This window comes from Monodon monoceros, unplaced genomic scaffold (genome assembly GCF_005190385.1).
Source record: "Monodon monoceros isolate NGI ecotype Baffin Bay Population unplaced genomic scaffold, NGI_Narwhal_1 Super_Scaffold_21, whole genome shotgun sequence".
Taxonomy (NCBI): domain Eukaryota; kingdom Metazoa; phylum Chordata; class Mammalia; order Artiodactyla; family Monodontidae; genus Monodon; species Monodon monoceros.
In genome coordinates, this window is record NW_021703778.1 from 140,149,753 (window position 1) to 140,174,328 (window position 24,576).

Here is a 24,576-nt window from a genome sequence, read left to right on the forward strand (position 1 = left end):
CTCCAGGCCTGGCGTGGCCTCAGAGTGGAAGGTGCTTTCCCTGCCTTAGCCATAAGCCCTCCAGGCCTGAGCCTCCCAATTTTCTGCATCCCCTGTGGTGGTGTCTGCGTAGCCCAGAGCTCTATAAATACAGGTTCTCCTAACTGACCCACTCAGTGGCTGCCTCCCCAGGAGACCCATGCAGAAAGCGAGGGACCAGGACAAAAGGACTTCACGGGCACTCCCTAGGTATTATTGCTGTGAATAAGCATAGACCATTGTGACTCACTGGCAGGGGGGGGGGGGGGGACACGGCACAAGGGACAGGATGCCTAGCAGATGTCAGAAGCGATTCAACCATGCAGGGCAGCACATGGCGATCTGTGACTCAGAGATGCTGCCATGTCCTGTGGAGAGAGGCCCAGGACACCAGAGGTTCATAAAAAGTGAGCAGATTCTCTGCTTTGCAGGGCTGGGATTACTCCAAACTTTGAGTCCTTGGGCACTATGGGATTGGGGCCCTGAAGACACACAGATCCTGTGGTCAAGCTCCAGGTCATCACCTCCCTTTGCTAGGGGCTCTGTCCCCTACGAGGGAGAATAGGAGCCTCAGGGCACCTGGATGAAGCAGAAGTACAGTGCTCTGCACGTTGCCAGGCAGGCAGGTTTACTCGGGGACCTCTCGCACTTGGGAGTTTTTATAGGGCCCAGAGAGATAGTGCCAGGGAACAGACAGGGCAACCTCTGGAGCGGCCAGACCCAGTGGGCCACCCAAGGGCTTGCTCTGGCAGAGAATCATGGAGGCCTTGGGCTGGGAGACATCAACAAGCTGACCACCAGATTCTGTCGTGGAGGGGAGAGCAAAGGTGAGTAGTGTGGTCTAAGGGGCTTAGAGGGGTAGTGGGGTCCAGGAGACCGAGATAATGTGGATCAAGGGGAAAAGACCGAGGAAACAATTACTGACAGAACGGGGAACCAGACACTATTCTTCCTCTGGAATCCCCTCCACCTGTAGATGGAAAGCAATTGACCCCCACTGGAAGGCTGAACCCCTAGAAGCCCCAAAGCCCTGGAATTGGGGCCACAGTAAAATCAAAGGTAGGGTTAACCCCTGCAGAATGTAGGTTGTGCCTAGACTGGAGGAGCCTGCCCAGGACATAGAGGCTGGGGATCGCCCTTCAAACTGTCCTGGACAGGGTCACTGCAGAACACAACCCTGCCAAAGGCAGAGTCTCCCAGCCTTTCTCCCAATCCAGGACACCGCCCCTGCCCACACCCCGCATCCCCACCCTGGCCTGTGCCCTAGCTGGTGCTGTCTGCACAGTCTAGGTGGAGCAGTACAGCAAGAAGAGGAGATTCTCTCCACAGGTGGTATTATCACTTTTAATGTTCTATAAAAAGGGAAAGGCTGATTTCTACCTAAGAGTCATAGTGTGGTCAAGAAGAGACCATGTACCATGGGAAAGGCTGTGTTCTGATGGACCCCTCCACTCAGGGAGGGGGCAGAGCTGGAAGTGGGCTGGAGTTAGGATTTCACCTGTCTACTGCCAGCAATGGACCTGTCACTGAGGAAGGCGGGGCAACCGAGATGACAATGCCCATGAGCACGGCAGGGTAAATACTGTTTAAGGAGCAAGCTCAGTGGGTCAGCCTTTCTGGGAGGGCTGAGGACAGGGTAGCCCTGAGGAGGTTTGCTGCAGGGCTGGGGCTATGGCAGAACCAGTACTGACCCATTCCCACTAAGGATGCTTCGAAGACCCTCCCAAAGCTGAAAGGCTCTCTCTTTCTCCCTCCCTCAGTCTCCATGACTCTCCAGCACTGCATACCTGCTCCTCCACCACCTAGAAAGCTAGACTGCCCCGGCTGGTTTGAAAATAAACCAGTCCGGTACCTTCACTGCCCAACTTCCCCCCTTCACACTGATTTGTCTCTAGGTCCCCATTGTGGATCCATGGGGCCCAAGATGGCCTGACTGTGCGTTGGGGCTATCATTCGTTTTTAGCCACTGCAAGGAGGTGAGCACCAGGGGCCCTGCCACAATCCCCCAGACCGGGGCAGGTGGGGAGGCATAAGGGGGGACTTCTCAGGAATCGGGCCATCGACAATAGTGGAGGGAAGGCTGCAAGAGGGTGGGAGGGGTCTGCTCAGGGCTCTATCTCTGGCAGCTGCTGTGTTGCCTAGGGAGTTGTGGGTGGGGCAGGTGGGGTGCTTACATGGATAAAGGGGCTGCTAGTGGTAAAGGCTTTGAAAATAAGAGAAAAGGGGGAAATGCTGCCGAACACACAGGGATTGAAACCTCCAAAAGCCCAAGGTTGGTGGGAATCCAGCACCAGGGGGGGAGCCCCCGAAGGCCAAGGGATCAGCGTGGGACCCTGGGGGAGGGGAAAGGAGCCAAGGGAAGACCTCCCAGCCCTTGCAGACCAGCACTCCTGCCCAGCAGCCTCCTGGCTGCCCAGTCTCTTCTTAGGCTGCAGCTCAGCAGGCCCCTGGGGGAGGTATTGGTTGCAAGCAAGCACCTGAATATTGCCTAATGGAACCAGCTGAAGCCCAACTAAACCAGGTGAGAGGGAGGCAGGTGGCCCCCGCAGCAGCCCAAAGCCTCCTCAGGCTTTGCCTCCCACCTTCTGCTCCACTCTGTGTCCCTTAGTCAGGACAGGGCCTGCTGCTTCCAAAGTCACCCACGTAGTCCCGTCCCTGTGTAGCCACAGGCCTCCCGCCCCTGAGCTGGGCTGAGATCCACAGACCCTACCCGAAGTGCCCCTGCCGCCTCCACACCCCGCCCCCAACGCCTGACCACGCCCCCAACGCCCGCCCACGGTGGCGGGGGGTGGGGCACGGGGGCTCCGTGTGCCCTACGGGGCAGGGCTTGTGCTGTACAGAGGGGGCAACCCTACCAGCTTGGTACCCTTGTCCGCAGGATCCATGAGAGCCTCCCAGCCCACCCCCCTCCCCCAGCTCAGTCAGTCTTGACGTGGCCGTTGGCCAGGGCCAGGGGGCCGCTGGGCTCCCCGGGCTCGGCGTTCTTGTCGAAGCGGAGGCGGAGGGTGTTGCGAATGATGAACTGCTCCATGATGAGGGCCCCGCAGAACCAGGGCACGGCGTACTCCAGGGTGATGAGGCCCATGAAGTCAAAGTCGAACTGGGAGTAGTCCCAGGGGCAGGCGTTGAACTGGCGCAGGATGAAGCCGGTGGTGAACTCCCACAGGTAGGTCCAGAGCGTGTAGATGAGGCAGCGCACCAGCAGCGGGCAGCGGCCGCGCAGGCGCAGGTACATGCGCTCCACGATGAGGATGGACGTGCCGTAGATGAAGAGCGCCCACACGCTCGTGACCCCCGGGAACTTCCAGTTAAAGTTCACCACGAATTCCCAGGCCGCCGTGAACATCACCTCGCAGAAGTAGCCATGGATGGCGTACAGGTACCAGCGGGACAGCGCCGTCAGGGGCTCGGCGGAAGCCATGGCGCTGACTGGGGCTGGCTGTTAGGGACGCAAAGGAGACACAAGTGAGGGAGGAGGCCCACAGACTTGCCCGCCCCAAGTCTCTGGAGTGACCAGGCCGGAGGGGATTTCAAACCTGCCTCTACCTTTCTCTTTTAGTTACTCATTATACTCCTAACCCTATTCCATGTTCATTACTTTATTTCATATTCCTTACCTGAGCCAGGTAGGCATGAGAAATAAAAGGAGGAAAACAAACAGCCCCACTGGCTTCCTCTGAGAAACGCTACTCAAGTGCTACTTGGAGAGAGGTGTCTACTACACTCCCTATAATAACTCCTTAGGCTGACTGGTAGTCAGTGGAAGAGTACCCCCATTTCCAGGCTACTTGCTCATTTTTCACTAGGCCCATCCACTGGGGTCCCCATCTCTTCCCCCACTTCTTCTCAAACTCAGGTGAGTTCCACATCACTCATACTTCAAGTGAGCTCTTTCTAAGCAGCCCGTCACATGTGTCTTTTATGTGTGTGTATGTGAACATATACATAACATAAAAGTTACCATCTTAACTGTTTTAAAGTATACACTGAAGTGATATTAAGTAGATTCTCATTGTGCAGCCATCACCGCCATCCATCTCCAAAATGTTTTCATCATCCCAAACGGAAACTCCGAACTCATTAAACACTGTCTATCTCCCCGTCCCCTCTCCAGCCCGTGGCAACCGCTATTCTACTTTGTCTCTATGAATTTGACAACTCTAGGTATCTCGTTTAAGTGGAGTCATGCAGTATTTGTCCTGTTGTGACCGGCTTATGTCACTGAGCCTAACGTCTGCATGGTTCATCCATGTTGTAGCATGTGTCAGAATTTTCTTCCCTTTTTAAGGCTAAATAATATTCTATTGTGATCTACCTAGGTATATTTTGTGTATCAACTCATCCATTAATGGGTGTTTCCACCTTTTGGCTATTGTGAATAATGCTGCTCTGAACATGGGTGTACAAATATCTGTTCGAGTCCCTGCTTTCAGTTCTTTTGGGTATTTACCCAGAAGTGGAATTGCTGGATCATGTGGTAATTGTTTTTATTCTCTGAGGAGTGGCCTTGCTGTTTTCTACAGCAGCTGTACCATATTACATTCGCACCAGCAATGCACAAGGGTTCCAATTTCTCCATATCCTTGCCAGCACTTATTTTCTGGTTTCGTGATGATGGCCATTCTAATGGGTGTGAAGTGGTTGCTTACTGTGGTCGCATTTGTTTTTAACTGCTCCCTTAAGTGGGGTTTTGGTGTTTAGTTTCGATATTGAGAGGAAACCAGTGGGCTGACAGAGGAGAGAGTCCTCCCCTTTACTTCTCATTCCCTTCCGATCCTCTCTTTTAAACCCCACTGGCCTTCAAGGCCCCATCATGCTTCTCCGAAGACTGGCCTGGCCCTCCACCAGCGACTGTGTGGCCCACTCATTTGACCCTTTACTCAATGCCACCCCTAGTTACTATCCAACCAGCCTGTGTACTCCTTGATGGCAGCAGCTGTCTCCCGGTCCTCTGTTCTGTGGCCTTGGTACAGTCCTCCCCTGAGCAGGTGTTCTCTAAATGACACGTCATTTATGTGGAGGGTGGGGTGGGAGAGTTCAGGGTTATATCAAGAACGGGCAGGCAGAGCAGGAGAACATGAACCCCAGCTGCCAGTGGACTCCAGGCTGACACCTCTGGCAGTCCTCTCTCCGAGGTGGTAGAAGGGACAGGTTAACAAGATGACATTTGCAGTCTGCCCACCTGTCTGGGAATCCCAGCCTTACGTTTCAGCTAAAGCAGACCTAGTCACAATAATGCCTACCCATGCACATTGCTTGGTGGTCTTCCAATCACTTTCATTCACATTTTGTCATTGGTTCTTACTAAATTAAGACTCGTGTGAAGGGCAGGTAGTTTGACTTCTGTTTTTTAAGAGAGGTAGTTGAAGCTCAGAGAGAAGTCATTTGCCCCATATCCCAGGGCCACTGAATGGAAGACGTGAGACTAGAATCCGTATCTTTTGATTTCGACTTCAAAACTCATCATACTTCAGCCATCTCCTAGACACGCGTGCCTAATGTCACTCCCCTGCTCAAAAACATTCAATGGTTCCCCATTTGCTAATGAAACGCTGCAGTGTCGTTGGCCTGGCATTCAAGACTCCCTGATCTCACTCCAATCTACTTTTTCAGCCTAATTCTCACAGTCCAGCTCTCTGCGTCTTACCACCATCCCATCTAATGTGTTTTATGTGCCTTTCTCCTCTTGCCTCCACAAGTACAAACCCAGCTTACAGGTTACCTTCAGAACAAAATCTTTTTCATCCTCCCAACCACAAATCCTTTCTTCCTCCCCTGAATATCCACAGCATGTACTCTGTCTCTTTGGTACAGATGATTTTGTTTCACTGTTGATGACTTTCAGTCCCCAGCCAAACAGCTTTCCTGTGTTCTACACCTATTTACCCCACTCCTTCCCGAACACCTCCACCTAAGTGTCACATAGGCACCTCATATTCCTTTCCCAAATCAAACTCATTATCTTCCCTCCCAATATCTCCTATGACCCCCATCATTTGTTCTCTTTTTCTTTTGGAAATTAGAACACTTTGTGCAATGTTTTGGTCCACTCTTAGCTTCTTTTTTCTTTTTAAATTATGCAATTAAAGGAGCACCCAGCACACAACTCGACACAGAGAGTGTAGGAGGACCGGCCGGTGATAGGAGCCCAGGCCTCTGGCCTCAGGCTCAAGCTCCCCTCGCTGCTCCGGCCATGGCACCGAACAGCAGCCCCTCAGGGCCCGGGAGGGTGAAGGGGGAAGGCAGTTCCAGCCCCAGCAGCTTTCCCGTCCCTACTGGTGCCCGACTGTCAGCGTGTCTTGTCCCACACCTGTGGCCGGGAGGGGACCGCTTGTCCTCTGTCCAGCAGAAGGGGTGGTCACCTTCCCTTGCTGCGAGGCGAGTACGGAGGGCCTCCCACTGGAGGTGCCGCCTCAGGCCAGGTCACCCAGGTCCACCTCAGGGATCGTATGACCCCCATATATATATATATATTTTTTTAATGTTGCCTTCACAAAGGAGGTAAAGCCTGGGCTGTGTTTTGTTTTTTTTTTTAAAGAAGATGTTGGAGGTAGGAGTTTATTAATTTATTAATTTATTTTTGCTGTGTTGGGTCTTCGTTTCTGTGCAAGGGCTTTCTCTAGTTGTGGCAACTGGGGGCCACTCTTCATCGTGGTGCGCGGGCCTCTCACTATCGCGGCCTCTCTTGTTGTGGAGCACAGGCTCCAGACGCGCAGGCTCAGTAGTTGTGGCTCACAGGTCTAGTTGCTCCGCAGCATGTGGGATCCTCCCAGACCAGGGCTCAAACCCGTGTCCCCTGCATTAGCAGGTAGATTCTCAACCACTGTGCCACCAGGGAAGCCCTGACCCCCATCTTGATTAATGGTACCACCATGCACCCGGTTAGCAGAGAGAGGTCATTCTTGCTTCCTCTGCCACTTCCCCCCTTTAATCTGAACTCCCTGAAAGTAAGGACTTTGATTCAGCACTGCATCCCCAGGTGCCTAGAATAGTGCCTTGCACACAGTAAGCATTCAGTTCAAGAGTGAAGACATTCTTGGGACTTCCCTGGTGGTCCAGTGGTTGAGTCAGTCTTACTGCGCAGGGGACACTGGTTCGATCCCTGGTCGGGCAACTAAGCCCATACGCGCAATGAAGAGCCCGTGCACTGCAACGAAAAATGCTGTGCGTGTCACAACTGAGACCCGACGCAGCCAATAAATAAATATGTACATTAAAAAAAAAAGAATGAAGACATTCCTATCACTCAGCAATTGCTACATAACAAATCATCCCCAAACTCAATGGCTTAAATAAACTCTCATTTATTATTACAACTCACGTGCCTATGGGTTGGCAGATCTTGCCTGGCCTCAGTCACAAGGCTGTGAGTCATCTGGGGGCTCTGTCCTATGCTTGGCTGGGATGGCTCTGCTCCACTTGCCTCTTGTCCTTCTTCTGGGCCTAGTGGACTAGCCCTGGCAAGGTCTTCTCATGGCAAGGGTGGAGGCCCAAGAGTGAGCAACCCCACTGCACCGGTGCTTTTCAATACTAGTTAAGTTGTTAAGTCACACCCACTAACATCTTGTTGGCCCAAGCAAGTCACATGGCAAAGCCACCAAGTCAGCCATTAACGCCTATCCTTTCTACCTCTTAAACATCTGAAATCCATCTCCTCCTTGTCATTCCTGTTTCTCATTCCTGCTCTAGTTCAAGCCCCGTCATCTCTCACCTGGATGACTCCAATAGTCTCTTACTTAGCCAGTCTCCCAGCCTTGCATTGCTCCTTTCAATTTACTCATCACTACTGTGAAAGCGTGTATAGAAACAGCAGTCTTTCTAAAATGCACATCCAGTGTTTCTCCCCACTTAAAGCCCATTAGTGGATCTCTAACATCTACAGAGTAAGGCTCAACCCCTAGGCATGACTGGCAAAGCCCATCGTGATCCGCTTCTGCTTCGGAGCCTGTCCTCCCGATCTCTCCATTGCTGTTTTTGCTACTTGGGGTGCCCTTCCCCCAACCATGGCCTGCGAAGCCATAATCCTTCTTCAAGATCCAGCTCTTCTGTGAAGACTTTCCTAAACACCTGCAACCCTGGAGCTGTCCACTGCCCTGTCCACCTCTGCATCCCGTTCACTTCTGTGATAACGTTAGCGTTCAGCTTTGCCATGATTCCTCTGGAGGCCAGCACCAGTAGCCACCTGATGAACGTTTAATACAACATTAAGAGAAAAAAGCAGGATTCAGAGTGGAATGCTGAGTATGATTTTGAGTTTGCAAAGGCATACACACATGTAAATATACAAAAAATTTAGCCACAATCATCTCTAGATGGCGACATCATAAGTGATTTTTATTTCCATCTTTATACTTTTCTGTAGACTCTAAAATTTTTTTCTAACTAGTATGTATAACTTTTATAAAAATAATGGTATCTTAAAAACATTTATTTTTGTTTGTTTGTTTGTTTTATTTCCTTTTTTTGGCCACGCAGCATGTGGGATCTTAGTTCCCCAGCCAGGGATCGAACCCGCACCCCCTGCAGTGGAAGCACGGGGTCTCAACCACTGGACCACCAGGGAGGTCCCTTAAAACTATTTGTTGAATGACTATATATTAATCATCTTAGCACCTTGTATATAGAAGATGCTCAGTAAATTTGCCAGACAAGTGAACTTAAGGAAACCTGAAACTGTGTAAAATTAACACCCATTCTTCCCTCCTGAGCCATGCCCAACAACAAACCATGACTCACAGGTGTGAATGGTGTGTAGGGTTAAGTGCAGGGGCTCCAGATCCTAACTGCCTGGGTTTGTGTTGTGGACAATAATACCCCCCACCTGTGGGATCTAGGGCACATTACCTGACCTCTCTGTCTCAGATTCCTTATAAGTAAAGTGAGAAGAAGAGTAACTACCTCTGAGGGTTACAGTGAGGATGAATGAGCTAAGAGATATCCACTACTAGGGCTACAGCAAATGCTCAAAAAAAGATGGCTTTCATTTCTGGCACAGAGCCAGGATTCCTGGTCCGCTTCTCCCTCCCACCTGTGGCAGGGCCTTTCTGCCCCTGGCCTCACTAGCAGCCGGGCAGCCTTCTGTGCCAAGCAAGTCAGGTCTTCACCTCCACCCAGAGCACTAACCCGGCAGCCAAGCCACCCGTGAAAACAGTAATCACACATACAGCCCATGGAACAAAAACTCAGCTGAGGAGAATCGAAGTGAGCTTCCAGCTCCCGTGTGGCTGAGGAGGTGTGATGAAAGGGGAGGGGTCTCAGAACCAGCCCTGTGAGGGCCTGGCTTTAAAAGAAGCGTGAGTGAAAGGGCCAGCGTTCCTGGCACAGTTTCTCAAGCTCTAGCTTTATGCTGAACTCCCAACAGGTTGCTAAGCTCTGCCCAGAACAGAGCTTGGGCTCCAGGGAAACACAGAGCTGCGAGGAGGGGTCCGCAGTCCGAGGTGGGTGGACAGTGGTGGCCTGGAGACCCCTCTGCCTCCTGCCCGACTCAGGGTCCTCTGAACGCAGGTCTGTCCACCTGACAGGAACTTGTAGCCCTGGCCCCTCTGTCCCCCAGGATCCGGAGAAGGGACTTCTTCAGATGTGCACTTCAGCAGCCTCATGTAACTGGTGGAGTCATCACTCTGGTCAGTCCCCTCCTTGATGCTGATTTTAAAACCCTACTCTCCTTGCCTCTTGGTCTGATCTTTTGGGGGAGGCCAAGAATGGTTTCCCAGTCAGTTACAGATCAGAGGCTCCAGCCACGCCCACACCCCCGGAGCAGGTGACTTGGAAGAGTTGGACGCCCAAACCCTATGGAGCAGAAGCAAGATTAAAGGAGTGGCTGTCAAAGGGAGAGAGGGCAAGTGCCGAACAGAAGAGAGGGTGTGGGGAGAGAGAACAGGGCGAGCCCGAGGCCTGGATTCTGGTTTTAGAATCTCTGTGCCTGGAAGAACACGGGTAGGTGGAGGGGAAGCATACCTAGGCGAGGTCAGGTGGTGTCTTGAGGAGACCTGGACTGGTCCACGGAAGATGAATGGGGAAGAGCTGGCGGGGGCCAGGAGGCGGGGGTGAGGACAGGGGCGGGGACGTGAGACAGTGTCGTCAGGTGGGATGGCAGCTCACACTGTGATGGGACAGATGCTAAAATTAAAGGCAGGCATTGGCCTGGGTGGATTTTCAGAACTCCACTCCCCAAACCCACTTCTAATATTCACCGGAGCTGTGCCTGAACCTTGAGCTAGGACAGGTTCCCCTCCCTCTGCTGGGCCCAACAGCCTCCATCCCTGCCTGGCCTCCCCCAACCTGAGCCCGTTGCCCCAGACCCTTCCAGTACCTCCTTGTTCAGCCCTGGGATCGAAGCCCCGGGTCCACCTGCATCAAGAGGAACCAGCAGTTCACGGGATGTTGCTTCTTTCTCCTGGTGACAGACATAACCATCCTGAGGACCATGACACAAAGATGGGACAGCCCAGGAATGAAAACTCAGGGTGGAGTAGAGAGGAGAGCGTGGGCAAGACTGAAAGCAGAGAAAAGAATCTGCAGAGCAGTGGATGGCTTCTCAAGCGGGATTTTAGGGAACAACAGTCAAGTACAAGAGCCCTCATGTGTGATGAAAGAGCCAGGCACACGGAGTCCCAGCAAAGGGCCAGAACCCAAGGCGAGTCATCAGGACACGGCACTGCCCCTCCAAGGAGACAGGTGGGGGAGGGGGAGGGCTGGCTTTCAGAGCCCTGCTCCCTAGGAGTATCTCACCTGCTGCTCTTGGAACCCGCTGAGCTATTCCTTAGGGTGACAGAGCACAGAGTGAGCAGTTGAGAGGAGCGAAGAGAATGCCATCAAAGTCCAAGACAGGCTGGAGGCAAAACCGGATGGGATGATTGCTCTTGGTTTTGCCAAAACCCCCCATCTTGTAGCATCTTAACTTCCTGGAACAACACGACAACTCTGGGAATTTTTGTCCAGAGGAGCGTCTTGCTAGAAAATCAGGATTCCCCTTCCATGCAGACAGGCTGGGCAAGGCTTCCTCTTTCACCTCATTTACTTCCCAAATTTCACTCCCCATCCCCAGGCAACAAAACCATTACAGTTAATTAATACCACTGCTCTGGGGAGATGCACAGGCCTTCCAGGGGTCTCTGAGGACAAGGCATTGGGGGCACAGCTTGAGCAACCCTGAGTGCAGTCTCCTGGTGGGGTAGTGGAATTAATGAGGGGTGGGCGGTCGCCCTTACCTCTGGGTGCCAGATGCAAGTTCTGAAACAGTCCTGAGCCTCCCCTGTGGTCATCAGGTTGAGGGGGAGGAAAACATGGGCTTGCTTCAGGGCCAGAAGGGAAGCAAGTGGGGGAAGATACCGGTGGTCACTGGCTTGCCCAAATGCCATAGAGTTCCACCCTCTCTTGCTGTGGGCGCCCCCCCAGGAAAGCTCCCTGGGCTGGTCCTCCTGCCACTTCCCAAGTCACAGTAATAATCAGGCACTCTTCTCAGTACTTTCCATGTACTAACTCAGATAATCTTCAAGCCCATTTCACAGATGGGGAATTCGAGGCAGAGAAAGGCTAGAAAATTAGCCTAAGTTCTTACAGCTCCACGAGGCAGAACTGGGATTCGAACTCAGCTCCAGAGCCTTCACTCCCAGTCAGCACATTGCACTGTTCTTGAGGCTGACTACAGGCTCCTTTGAGGGCAGTACCGTTTTCTGAGTTTCTGCTTGTGGAAGGCTGAGATGGTATATGGAGAGACAACAGGAAGCAAGAAGGATGTGAGCTTCTCGGTAGATCATCAGCGAAGCCCAGAAGTGGTGTCAGAGCTCCTGAAGGCTCTCCGTCTATTCTGAGGGGCCAAGTTCTGTTCTGAAGCCACGTTCTGGCAGTGTCCACACGAAGATCCTCCAGGGTCACGGCTGACCCTCACAGGACCGTGGCAGCAGCCACCCCTTTGGACCTTAAGGCACGTGCCATTCAAAGACCTCTCACCAGGACACACGTTACCCAGAGTCTCCCCGATGGCCCGCCTGCCCCAATGCTGCCGGGAATCTCAGACGCCCCAGCCCTGCCACGGAGATGCCAGCCAAGAGCAGCGGCCAGCGTGCAGGCTGCCCAGAGAAGCCCTGTGCCTGCAGCAGCGACAGCAGCCAGAGTAGCAGAAGCAGCCGATCCGTGCAGGGCAGCCGGCCGGGGAGGATTTCGGACAGCCTCAGATGCTGAGCAAATCCCAGCTGGCAGGTGCGGCGGGGGCAAGTGGGCTTGGGGAACGGAGTCAGCCCGGCACCGAGGCTCACCAGGGCTCAGGCAGCAAAGGGCAGCCTGCGGGTGGGGACTGCAGGACCCTTCCCAGACTTCACATGGCTGCCTCTCTGTTGTCATTCAGATCTCAGCTCAACCAACACCCCTCAGAGGAATCTCTGATCCAAAATAGCCTCCCCGTCACCCACATCATCCCATTTTAGTCTTAGCGCTTTCACTTTCCGACATTTCGCTACTTGTTCATTGTCTGTCTCCCCCAATTAGAGTGAAAGTTCCACAAGGGCAGGGCTCTGCCTTGTTCACTGCTGGGTAACTAGTGCCTAGAACAGTGCCTGGCAGTAAGACCCACTGATACCTGTGAATGAATGGATTGATGAATGAATGAATGAATGGGCCCAAACAGGCGCAGGCCCTTAAACACTGATGAGAGCAGGTATAAAGAGCTAAAGAGCTCAGCCTTTCTCTTCTCCTCTTTCTTAGGAAATATAGCCTTTAAAATTTTTTTATATCTAGCATTTTAAAATGTCTTTCTTTTTCCTGATTGCAAAAGTGACATTTGCTCACAGTTGAAATTTAAACACTGCAGAAAGGAATGATATAGAAAGCAAAAGTCCCCCATCATCCCACATCTCAGAGAAAATCACTTTTAGTGGCATGCGGTGTACTCATTGAGATTTAATTTAGTTTTAAAAGAAACAAATCCATGCATCATCGAAAGAAAAGGCATTCATAATTCCAGCAAACTAGCAGCCATTATCATTTCCCCTTTGCGATCTTTTCTCATGTGTTTATTTTACAAGTTACCATAATGTACTTATCCTGTAACCTGACACTTCCACTCATTACATCATAATCAATTTTTCCAAGGTGTCATATTTCCTATGTTCTCCTTATTATAATGGCTGTGTAATGGTCCACCAAGTGGAAATCTATAATTTACTCAACCTAGGTGTTCAACAAAGGGAGAGCAACCGTTTCCCATTTCTACTCTGACAATGACACCACAAGAACGTCTCTCTTATGCCTGTAACAAGAGAATTCAGCCCTTTTCTTTGCTGGAACTATTTCCTAAAGAAAGATTTCTTAATGAACAATTCTACAAGTGGTGTCACTGAACAAAAGGGTACAACTGTTTTAAGGCTGACGATGTAGGTTGTTCTGGGGAATTCTGTGTAACGCGGGGAATAGGTCTCCGTCTGAGTCACCGCGTTCCCACAGTGGCCTCCACGACCATCTCTCTACCCCCCATCCCACTCCCACAGTCCAGGCTCTCTCACACCACCCCGGCTATAAATCAACTCGGTAACACACTTCCTGAAAGACCCTCCAATCACAAACTGATTTTGCAAGCCTCGGTTGACTGAAAAATAGATTCTAGCCTTGAGTTTTAAACTCTCAACTAGCAGTGGAGTCAAGATCTATCTAAAGCTGAGAAATACCCGGTTTACCCTTTCCCTCTCTGCAAACTCCTACATAGAAGCTAAGGGCTCTGGGCTCCCATGGACCAGTCCAACAGCTCCTAAAACGTGTCCGAGTACAAACCCACCAGCGCTCCCTGCCCTGGTTTCCCGGGGAGCTCTCTGCCTGCCGGCCCCCGGTCCCACAGTGGGACTGTCTGCCCTCTTCAGACAGAACAGCCTTTAGGCCGGACAGCCTCTGCGGCTTGGGAGAGCAGCCAACTGTCATTTTTTTAAAGCATCATCAAGGAAAAGCCAGAGGCCGAGGCTGGAAAGAAAGGCTGTGTGAGGACAGGTGAGACTCCCCAGCCAGGGGGCCCCTCGCCCTACATGCCGCTCCTCTGGACTGAGGAGGAGATATGGCTGAAACATGGCAGAAGCAGCAGAGAACTTGCTCCTCTTGACCCCCTGGTGGCCACGCTTATGGCAGCTAAGGCACCACAAAGCCTTCACCATCCAGTGCCCTGGATGCTCTACCCAAGGCCACACAAACCACTCATGGCTTCTGGGCAGAGTCTGGAAGCCTAGGTGAGATCCAGTTCCCACTGCACAGAGGTGAAGCCCAGGGCCCAAAGCACCCATGAGCATACAGATAAGAAAGAGAATTGGGGAAGATGCCATCTCCTAAGTGCTGGGTGTCTCACATCACTCATGTCAGCCCATCTGGGTCTGACCCAGTTCTTAGAGGCCATGTGGCTATACAATGGCTCTAGCATGTGACACGGCAAGAAACTGCTGGAAAACCCCCTCCCATTCCAGGACCATAGCCCTGTGACAGGCCCTTGGACCGGAAGCAGGCTCAGAACTGGAACCTTCAGGCCTGTGCACATGCTGCTGAGGCAGGAAGGGCCAGGGATCCCCTGGGAGCCAGTAACATACTCACTTATCACACCCTTGAGTGCGCGGCTCCGAACAGACATCAGGATCACTGTCCAGGAGTGTCCCGGGTTAACCTTTGTCCCGGTGCCTGGCTGGGCCTCGGTGCCATTCTCAACAGTGTGGGCAAGCATCAGCCCCAGGGCTCAGCTGATCCTCGGCTAGTGGATGGGTGGCTTCCATTTGTCCCTGGAATTAAAGAGGAGGAGTTCATTAGCTTAAACTATCCCCAGCTCCGAGCCACCAGGCCAGCCAGAGAGGCGGCCTCAAGGCAAACACCACAGCTCCGGGCTCCAGGCTCAGCACCTGACACTCATCACACCCAGGCCATGGGGCCTCTCCTGGAGCCTGCCACCTCCTCTCTGCCATCCTGCTTGCCCAGGTCTGGTTAATCCGGAGATGAGAGCCTGGAATGGATCCCAGGCAGTTCACATGGGGGCTAGGACTCGGTGCTTCTTGTGCCATGAGTGAAGTGTGTGCACACTTGTAAATCTGAGCAGGGATATAATTTTAGAATCCAGCTCCATTCTCAATTTAGCTTCAAATTACACTCTCACCTTCCCCCTGTAGTGGGTACATCTGTTCTCAAGGGCAGTCAAGAACCTCACGGAAGACAGACGATGTAGAGCATTTGTTTTAGCATTTGGGGAGCCAAGCACGTGCAAAAACAAGCACACCAACAAAATGTGTGCTAAAAACCTCTACCCGCAATCCCACTGCCCTCATATTTATTTCATTTTATTATTTTATTATTATTGTCGAGACCCTTCCTATTAACATCGGTAATTGACTATAAGCTGATATAAATCTGACTTTATAATGCCCCTTGCCACATACATATTTTTAATAGAGCCCTAAGACTTGACCATCTGATAGAGACTTCGACATTTTTTTTTCTTTAATATGAAGGTGCTGAAGCTTCCCTGAAAATCCCTTGGATAAACTGTACCTTCTGCACGAGCCCAGGGACAGAGATCAGATCCAGCCCAGCCCTACAGAGGGATGGACCAGCTGCTCAGAAGCTGAGAATAGTGTGTGACCGGGGGAGGGAATTGCCCCCATCCCCCAGTGGACGACCAAGCAGGGTGGGCCACAGAGGCACCACCCTGCGCTGATGCCCATGGCCACCCTCCTCCCTCCCCCAACCCCCCAGGCTCTCTGAGCAGGGGTGACTCGGGCCTTTGCTCCCGAAGGTGACAACTTGCGAGGCAGCAGGGGAGCCAAAAGAAGTGAAAGTGCAGGGCTTGGGGACCTGAAATTCACTGTGTGCACCTGTGCTTGCAGGCAGGGAGGGCATGCACCCCTGGGTCTCTCCCCTGGGCCTCTGCACTGAGAGAAGTGAAGGACAGAGTGGGTGAAGTGCTGCAGGCTGCTGTGCTCTCCTGGCCTCTGTCCCTCCCCAGCTCCTCCACAATCAGGAGCCCCCAACCCTGCCCCACCTGTCCCCACCCCTCCCTTCTCCCAGCCTGCCGGGGCCATGGGCAGGGATCACCCTGGAACATACCTATCAGGGGCATGTCCAGCGCGCCCTCCATCTCCAGCACCACCATGACCCTGTGCCTGGGGAGTTTGATCCCCCCACGGGCACTTCCCCTTCTCTGGGCCCTAAGCAGGCCGCATTAACAGCACTAGTCAAAACCAAACAGAAACAGAAACCAAAGCCCACATCCTGACAGCACAGCCCGCTGGTCGCCACGGCTAGCCCTGGGGGCCCGAGGCTGGTTAGGCTGCCGCCCTGGCGGATGAAGCGCGGCAGTCAGAACAGGCTCCCTCCTGGGGCCAGCCTCATGCTGGACACCTCCTGCTTCCTGGTCTGCAGGCTCTTCCCCCAGGGGAAGAGCTGGACGAGGAGGTGATGGGGTCCCACCTCTGCCTCCAAGTGCACAAGCTGTCCCCAGACCCCTCTGACACCCTCTGGTCCCTTAGACCAGGTCCCAGGGTGTAGAGGGCACGAGGCTCCCTTGAGGACAGCATGACCTGAACCAGAAGTTTTTGGAGTAGAGGAATGTGTGAAGAGCCCTTATACAACTAACATGTGGTAGTACTTGTACTTTCTCAAGTATATGACCTCTCATAATTCTCCCCAGACTCCTGCAGGGAAGGCAGGAATTACCCTACCTCCCCACCCCCACCCTGTCCCCAACCCTGCTGCATTTTAAAGATGAAAACACTGAGCCTCAGGATATTAAGAGATTAGGCTACGTCCATACATTTGACTCAAACCCTGGTCCTCGGGCTCCAGAGTCACCCCTCTTGCCATATAGCATACCTTCAAACAGCTTTCCATCCCAATCTCATTCTCAAGGCACACATCTGCATGCACTCATCCCTCATTCGGTGTAATCTACTTAGTCCATCCTGTAAGCAGCTTATTTGAAAATGTACAGCCAAGTCCGTCCAGCTTCTCCTTCAACATGTCCCGATGCCCCAGAAGCTTGAAGGGGCAGAGACTACCATGCAATTTCAAGCCCTCTCTAACTGCCCTCCTCTGCAGCCCACCACACCCACTCCTCCTTTGAGACCCTGCCTCCTCTTCATTCCTTTGTGATGCCATCCTCCCACAGCCCCCCAGGTATTCCATCACTGATGTTCCCACAGGACTTTGAACAGCCTCCTATTGAAACATATTGCCCCATCTTAAAATGATTATGTGTCTGTTTCCCCCTCCACATGATGAATTCCTTGAGACCATGAAACTTCCGTTGGATGCAGGGACAAGCAAGGTAGAGAAGGATCCAACTAAATTACTGGGTGATTGCAACATCCAGTGTTATTAACCAAACATAATGATGTCTGGCGTTCTTCTCTAATTTTTAGGCCACCATCATGGAAGGGTTCTCTCCCACAAAGCACCATAAACGTTGGTTTACAATGGGCAGGGCTGTCTCTGGAGACCAGGGAAGAAAGGAGGGTCCTCGCTATCCTTTCTCCCACCTCCAAGAGCCATCACCCAGGCTGAGAGGTGAGGATAGATGGGGTGAGTGCCTTGGGTCTGGACAGTACAGAAGACATGTCACATGAGGAGGGATGGGGCAGGAACAGAGCGTCCTAGGCATCCCGGGAGACACCGCAGGCTTTCATATGGGCAAGGAGCCAAGCTCAGGTTCAGGTCAGAGAATAACAGTGCCTATTCTGTTATTTCTACAATGTGCTGGCACTCTCCAAAGAAGCGTCCAGTTTCCATATATGTAGGATTCATTTCCCAAAGAGGTTTAACCAGCAGCTGCTGGCAGGAAATTCCCTCTGCATCATTCTCTCTCCTCCCCTATAACTATTTAAGGTAAGCTGGGCTTGCAGGATTGAATCTCTGCTTCTCTGACCGGAACCTCAAAATCAAATCTACCCCCATCCACCACCCTTCTCCATGGCCTGGAACCTAAGAGTGAAGCCAGGAAGTGGCAGGCAAACACTATCCCTTTTTCTCTCCTGTTCTCCTCTTCCCCAAATCACCCCACCCAGGTGCCCATAGAGTAAAGAGAAGATGCCCCAGAGACCCATTGGGGAGCCCTCTGGTTTTTCAAATCCTCCCCAGTTCCTCCCTTTTGACCCAGAACAACTGCTTCTACTTGTCCTGTAGTAAGACCAGCCCTGAACACAAGTGGATTGGCAACTTCCCAAACCAAGGAGTGACCGTGCTCAGCTACAAACGCAATGGGAATGCCACCCCCCCCCCCCACCAGGGGAAAGGCTGTGTCTGGTCAGCTCCCCCTTGGGAGCAAGGAGACCCAGGCCCTGGGGCCTGGCTGGCATGCGGAAGAAAGGGTGTAGATAGGGGATGGACCCCCCCTTCCCTCCACTTGGCCATGTCCTTCCATTCCATGCCCCTCACTCTGGGCTTGGAATCTAGGTTACCCTGCCTGCTGGACATCTCATCACCCTGTCTTCTGTCTCACCTGCAGGCTACCCTGTCCTGACAACCTCCTCTTCTTCCTTCCTCCTCCCCATGCAGCCCACTCCACCTGACACACCCCTCCCAATGTCCCCCCCTGGAACCAACCCTGACCACCCACCCCCTACACCTTAGAGGGTGGCCTCTGGCCCCGTGCTCCTTTCCTTTCCCTCCCATCCCACCCCCTGGCACTGTGTAGCTGCTGCTCACTGCCTGAAAGGCTGGACAGCTGCTGGGCTCTCTAATTAGCTGCCTGGCTGCCATCCCAGCAAGGCATGTGTTACTGTAAAGAGCCGCCTCACCCCCCCTTCGTCAATAGTCCCCTATGCAGATCCCATCAGGCGGCAGCTGAGGGGCCCCAGAATCCTCATCACGTGAGACCAGCAAGGCTCCTTCTGTCAGCTGGACAGGAACAGGCAGTGGACTCACAGCCTCACCCACAAAGTGACCGGGAATTTATGTATCTGCTTTCTCCCTATGACTGCCCACATCCTTCGGATGTCCCACAGGTGAATCCACCGCACCATGCCTTTGGAGCAATGGGGACCCTGCCCCTTCATTGCCTCCCCGGTGGAGGCAGAAAGAAGCCCAGTTGGTCTTTCGGAGGACAAATCTGGAGCATCTCAACAGCGCGACTCCCAATGCCCTACTTTTCACAGCTTGCTACAGCCAAGCCACCCCCAGAGATTTCTAAACAGCCAGGGGACCCAGTCCCAGAAGTCCTGTGGAGGCTGGTTTGTTTATACGAGGTGTTGTATTCCAGCAAATATTGACTGAGTACCTGGTGCAGGCCAGGCACTGTACCCCGTGTGAACAAGACAAGGCTCCTGCCCCCTTGGTGCTCACAGTTCTGTGGGGAGACAGACAATAAGTAAGCCAGCCAGCACATACTGTAATGTCTGGTAACAGGCCACGAAGGAGGGCAAAGGCCTGGTAGGGGAGAGAAAGAAATTAGGTGCTGGAGGGCGAGTCTTAAACTTCTCTAAGGATCTAGCATCAGGGCCTACATCAGAAAGACACAAAGAAGCTTTGCAAAGAGCTTTGGGAAAAGCATTCCAGGCAGGGGGAACAGTAAGGGAAACAAGCTAAACAAGTTTGAGAAATAGCCAGGCCAGAGAAGCTAAAGTTTGTGTAATTAGGGGTCAGACATTCCCTGCCCCTTATCGCAAGGGTCATCTGGTGATCCCTACAGGGCCAACTAGGTCAGGGCAAAGTGCCCAACCGCCAAATAAATGTAGCCAGTCAACTGAAGACTCTTCTTGCAGGCGGGGGCTGGAAACCATGGATCCCTCATCAGCTGTTCCTTGGCAATTTTATTAACAAACGAAGGGAAGGTGAAATCCTCTGACTCATGGCCTGGAATTTCCACCTGTTTCTGATCAAAAGAATTTAAGTAACTTCACCAGGTCCTCTCTAGCCTGGGTGTTTTACCTTAACAAGAAGGTAAATATTCCTTTTTACTCCAGGTAGTTTGTTGGATTTTCTGTCACTTACAATCAAGAAAATTCTAACTAGCACAGACGATTCCTCCTCATCTGGAACACACCTAGCTGGCACGAGAGTCATGTATCTGAGCACCACCTACCCACCTCTGCTGCTGTGAAAACCAGTGGCTCTGCCCTTTGCGGACAGTAAGGGGCAGAATCTCAAATAAGAAAGTCAGATGCCTGGCATGGTGGGTGAATCTCAGCAGGATGGCTATAGCTCTGGGGGCTCCAAATCACCCTCCCAGTCACTGATTTTGTCAGTTCCCCTTGACTTACCTGGTCCTTGCCAGCAACTAGCACACCTCGACTTCTGCAAACAGGACATGTGAAAACTAGTAGCCTAGAGACGAGGCCCAAGCCAAGATCAAGAAGTGCACAAAGAGATATTTTTCTGAAAACTGCAGAACTGCACTAGCCAGTTTGATAGCCACTAGCTACATGTGACTCTTTAAAATTTAACTTTAAAAATGAATAAGATAAAAAAAGTCAGTTCCTTAGTCTCACTAGCCACATTTAAAGTGCTCAATAGCTACACGTGGCAAGTGTCTACCATACTGGACAGTGCGGATGTAGAACATTTCCATCATCACAGAAAGTCCCACTGGACATTGCTCTAGAACTTACCAAGGGTGATGAGAAGGCTGCGAAACACGCAGACCTAAAGCTGAGCTGAGCTTCCTTGCTCTTGGAAATCCTCTTTTTTTTCTGAACAGACACCACTGCCCTCATTCTCTCCCTCAAGCCTAGTTAACCAAGGCTGCCATTGTGAGATGGGGGAGGATGAACCCTTGTTCCAAGAAAGTCACTGTCTACTGTCTGAAGAGTGACTTTTATCCAAGAGGCCAGGAGAGGGCTCTGGCCATTGGTAAAATGAGGCCAGCCCCTGAGTCTCTGGCTATAACTCAGTGTAGGGGGTGCTGCTTGGGGTATTTAAAAAACTCCAAACCATTTATTGAGTACCCTCTATGTGCCAGGCAGGTGTCACACAGGTCATCTCATGAGTCCCCTCCATGAGCCCATGAAGCAGGCATTAACTCCGACTGACAGGAGGCAAGGGAAGCTCAGAGGTTAAATGACAGCTAGAAAATGGGAGGGCCAAGGGTTTCATCAGTACTTTCCCCCTGCTACACCATTCATGGGAGGTGCAGATGTGCAGACAGGAATTAGGGGACTTAATTTACCTATGGCAGTGGGCCACCTAGAGCTGCCCTTTTTTCTCAGGGCAGACAATCTCATGTAAGCTGTCCCTTCCAGCCTACTCAAGCCCACCCAGGGGCTTGGGAGAGCTGCCTTCCAAGGGTCTGCCCATGAAGGCCCGGTTATTGAAAGACACCACATCAGAACAAAAGGAAGGCCACCAAAGGAAGTACAGAAGATAAACCCTGGAAGGGGGTAGGGGTCAGATATGTAGCATTTCTCCTGGCCAAAGAGGAGAAGGGCATGATCAAATTTTTTGTTTTAAAAAGCCATCTGGACCACGAGTTCCTTACCTTTGCATCCTCATGTCCTGGATAAAACTTGGCATACGGTAGGGACTCAAAATCCAAGTGTTGAATGGAGGGAAAGGCACAGGGGCAGGTCCTCCAAGAGCGAGGGGCCTGGCCAAGAGGAGCTTGAAGGGCAGGTGGGTTGGGGGGAAGACCGAGAAATGAGTTGTTCTGGGGGAGCCGTGATGGGTGCTGTTTGCTCCATACATGACCCAATCTGACTGTCCCTTTCCTTTAAGTAATGGCCCAGAGGAAAGGCCAGCATACACCGGGCTGGGCACTGACTGCAGCAGGCCCTTCCACCATGGGCCTTAAGCCCAGCAACCCTGGCCCCTCACTCAGCCTCTCGCCAGACAGCTTCATCTACTGTGAAAGTACCGAGCCTTGCAACACTCTCAAATATGGCTCCAAACAGCACTTAGGCAAGAGTAATTAAAGGGAATGTTATCTCAGTCAGGCTCTCATTAGGCACGTAATTAGACTGCTGAAAACAATTAACATTCCTTTTGACGAAGGAAGCAGAGGACCTATTACATTCATCAGGACGCCTCAGACCAGCCTGAGGAAGGCCGAGAAGAGAACTCATCACCTCCCAGGCCTGCACAGGACAGAGTCAGCATCCGGGAACCTAGACCAGGTGGCGAGTCCTGCCCTGGGCCAGGCTCCTGGGTGAGTGGACACAGATGGCAACGGATGCCTTCATGTATGTATTACAGATAACAATAACACACTCATACAGGCTCACAGAAAAAGAACTTGAAGGAAATGTATGACTATATCAAGATGGCAGACCAGGGGCGAATGCCTGAATCCCCCAAGTCTTAGAAAATGACAGAAAAGACATTTTCTAAGAAGAATAAATCCATTACAGCACCAGAAAACGAGGCAATTATATGGGCTCCCTGAAGATGGAAGCAAATGAGAATAAACAGATACAGAAACCACAACCCCCCAAAATAAAACCATGGAATAAAAATAATAATGACACTCATACAGCACATATATGTGCCAGACGCTGTTCTAAGCACATATTATCTCATTTAACCTTCACAAAAATCCTTTGAAATACAGACTATTATTTTCCCTGCTTTACAGATAAGACCCAGAGTTACACAGCTTTCCCAAGGTCATAGTGCTAGTAAGTGCCAGGGCTAGGATTTGAACCCCTGAGGATTCTACACTCAGTCAGAGGAGTGGCTCTGCAGGGTCCAAGTTTGGAGAGATTAGGGGTCCAGGAGAGGCCCTGAGTGGTTGGTCATAGGCTTTGGAGGAGCCAGGCAAGCGGGCTCCTGCCCCACCTCTCCACCCAGGCTCCTGCCGGGATGTTAGGGTAGGGAGGCAAGGGGACACGTAGACGGCTCCTGCATTCCCAGCAGACACATCCCACCCTCCTGTCCACAACCAGGGGCAGCTGGCTCTAGAGCACGGAATCAGGTTTCACACAGAGGTGACTGAAAACCCTGAAAATACAAAGGGAGAAGAAACACAAGCAAGACTTACCAAACGTTTGACAAAAACCAAAGCAACCAAAGAAGCACCGAATTAGAGAACAGAAGTTCTAGCTGGAAAACAAAATCAATAAAGTCACCAGAATGAAATGTTTTTCAAAGTATGATTAATATCCTCTGAGGGATAAGAGGGGCTACTGAATCTATGAACCCAAACAAAGCTGTTGCCAGAAGAATGATAAAGATCTCAGAAATGACGGAAATACACCATGGTTAACCACTTATCTCTGGATGAAAGAATAGAGCGACTTCATTAAAATGTTTCTTTATATAGAAAAACTATTTTTCTAAACTTCCTATATCAAACATGTGTTACTTTCAGAATCGGGAAAGTTATTTTTTAAAATGCCTGGCGCGAGGTAGGTGCTCAGTAAGGGGGTAGATCCTGCCCCGTACACCAACCCTTGGCCCCATCCAGACTGGTACATAACTTGCTGTCCCCCAATTTCTCCATCCATGCTCCCGTCTCCGTGTCTCTGTGCACACTGTTCCCCTCCTGGAATGCCCTTATCTATCGCTGTTTACCCAGATTTGCCTGTCCTTTAAGGCCCAAAGATTACCCTTGTTAATGAAATGTCCCTTCATCGTACCTAACCCACTCTGATCCCTCCTCCCCCAAACTCCTAAGGGCACTTAATTCTCCAGGGTCATAGGACAGCTCTCACTGAGCTGCCCTGTGGGGTCACAGTACTGACAACTTACATGTCCTTTACCTTTCAGTGACCAAGTCTTGTCTCCCCAACTCAATGGTAGGCTCCTTAAAGACACCGAGAGGGAACTAGCTTTCGTTCCATACCCCACTGTGCCCAAATAAAGCTGAGAAGCTTTCGCAAGAACATTCTTATGTGTCAGTTGAATGAACGACGAATTAGCTTCTGATCCTGGTGGGAGTAGAAAGAGGAAAACTATTGTGGAAATGTGGTTTCTCAACAGGGCTGGGCACAGCACAGCAAGGTCCTCCCACGTGGGTGATGCCCTCGAAAGTGGGTCACCTGGTCGCAGATAGCTTGACCTCCCATGCCTTGCCTGGGATCCAGAAATACCTGCAAACCCAGGGTGGATGACTGGTAAATCTCGGGGCAAAATGTGGATAAGGAGTAAGACATTTATATGGTCTTAGGTTGTCTCCCCACAGATTGCTTATTAGTAGCAAGGAAAAATCAGTAAATGCACAGTGAAGAAATCGTACACCTTGACGAAGTGATCCAACTTAACATCACACGTAAGGGGCGAATGGACATCCGGTGCCTCTGGATGTAATACAATGAAAAAGATACAACATCACTCATGTGTATGCTAGCCAGGAGGGTATAACTCGGTCTAAATGTGAGGCAACAGCAGAGAAATCCAAAAGGAAGAACATTCTATTTTTTTTAAAGGGGGAGGAGGAGGCGGCTATATTCTTAAAAATGTCAATGTCATGAAAGACAAAGAAAGGCTGAGGAACTGTTCTGGATGAAAAGACTAAAGAGACATAACAACTAAATGCAGTGCTGGATTCTGGACTGGAGAGGAAATAAATGCTGTAAAGGACGTTATTAAGTCAATCAACAAAACTGTAAGACAACCAGCAGATTAGATAAAAGTATCATATCAAAGTTCAATTTACTGAAGGTTCTGTGAAACAGTATT

The 24,576-nt window shown here is 51.4% G+C and overlaps 1 protein-coding gene across 3 annotated transcripts in view; it reads right to left on the reverse strand.

Moving 5' to 3' along the window:
* Positions 1–1,353: 1,353 nt before the first annotated feature.
* Positions 1,354–24,576, reverse strand: part of TMEM229B (transmembrane protein 229B) — a 37,293-nt gene continuing 14,070 nt past the window's right edge. Inside the window, exons 1-3 of one of the 3 annotated variants that reach the window (XM_029236152.1) lie at positions 16,078–16,175; positions 14,581–14,762; positions 1,354–3,457 (exon numbers count right to left, since the gene is read on the reverse strand). In XM_029236152.1, coding sequence (XP_029091985.1) covers positions 2,936–3,439 — 504 coding nt within the window. In that variant the 5' untranslated portion in view covers positions 3,440–3,457; positions 14,581–14,762; positions 16,078–16,175 and the 3' untranslated portion in view covers positions 1,354–2,935. Of the gene's footprint in view, positions 3,458–14,580; positions 14,933–16,077; positions 16,176–24,576 lie in introns of those variants that run through there. The other 2 variants (XM_029236151.1, XM_029236153.1) reach the window with 2 other exon arrangements.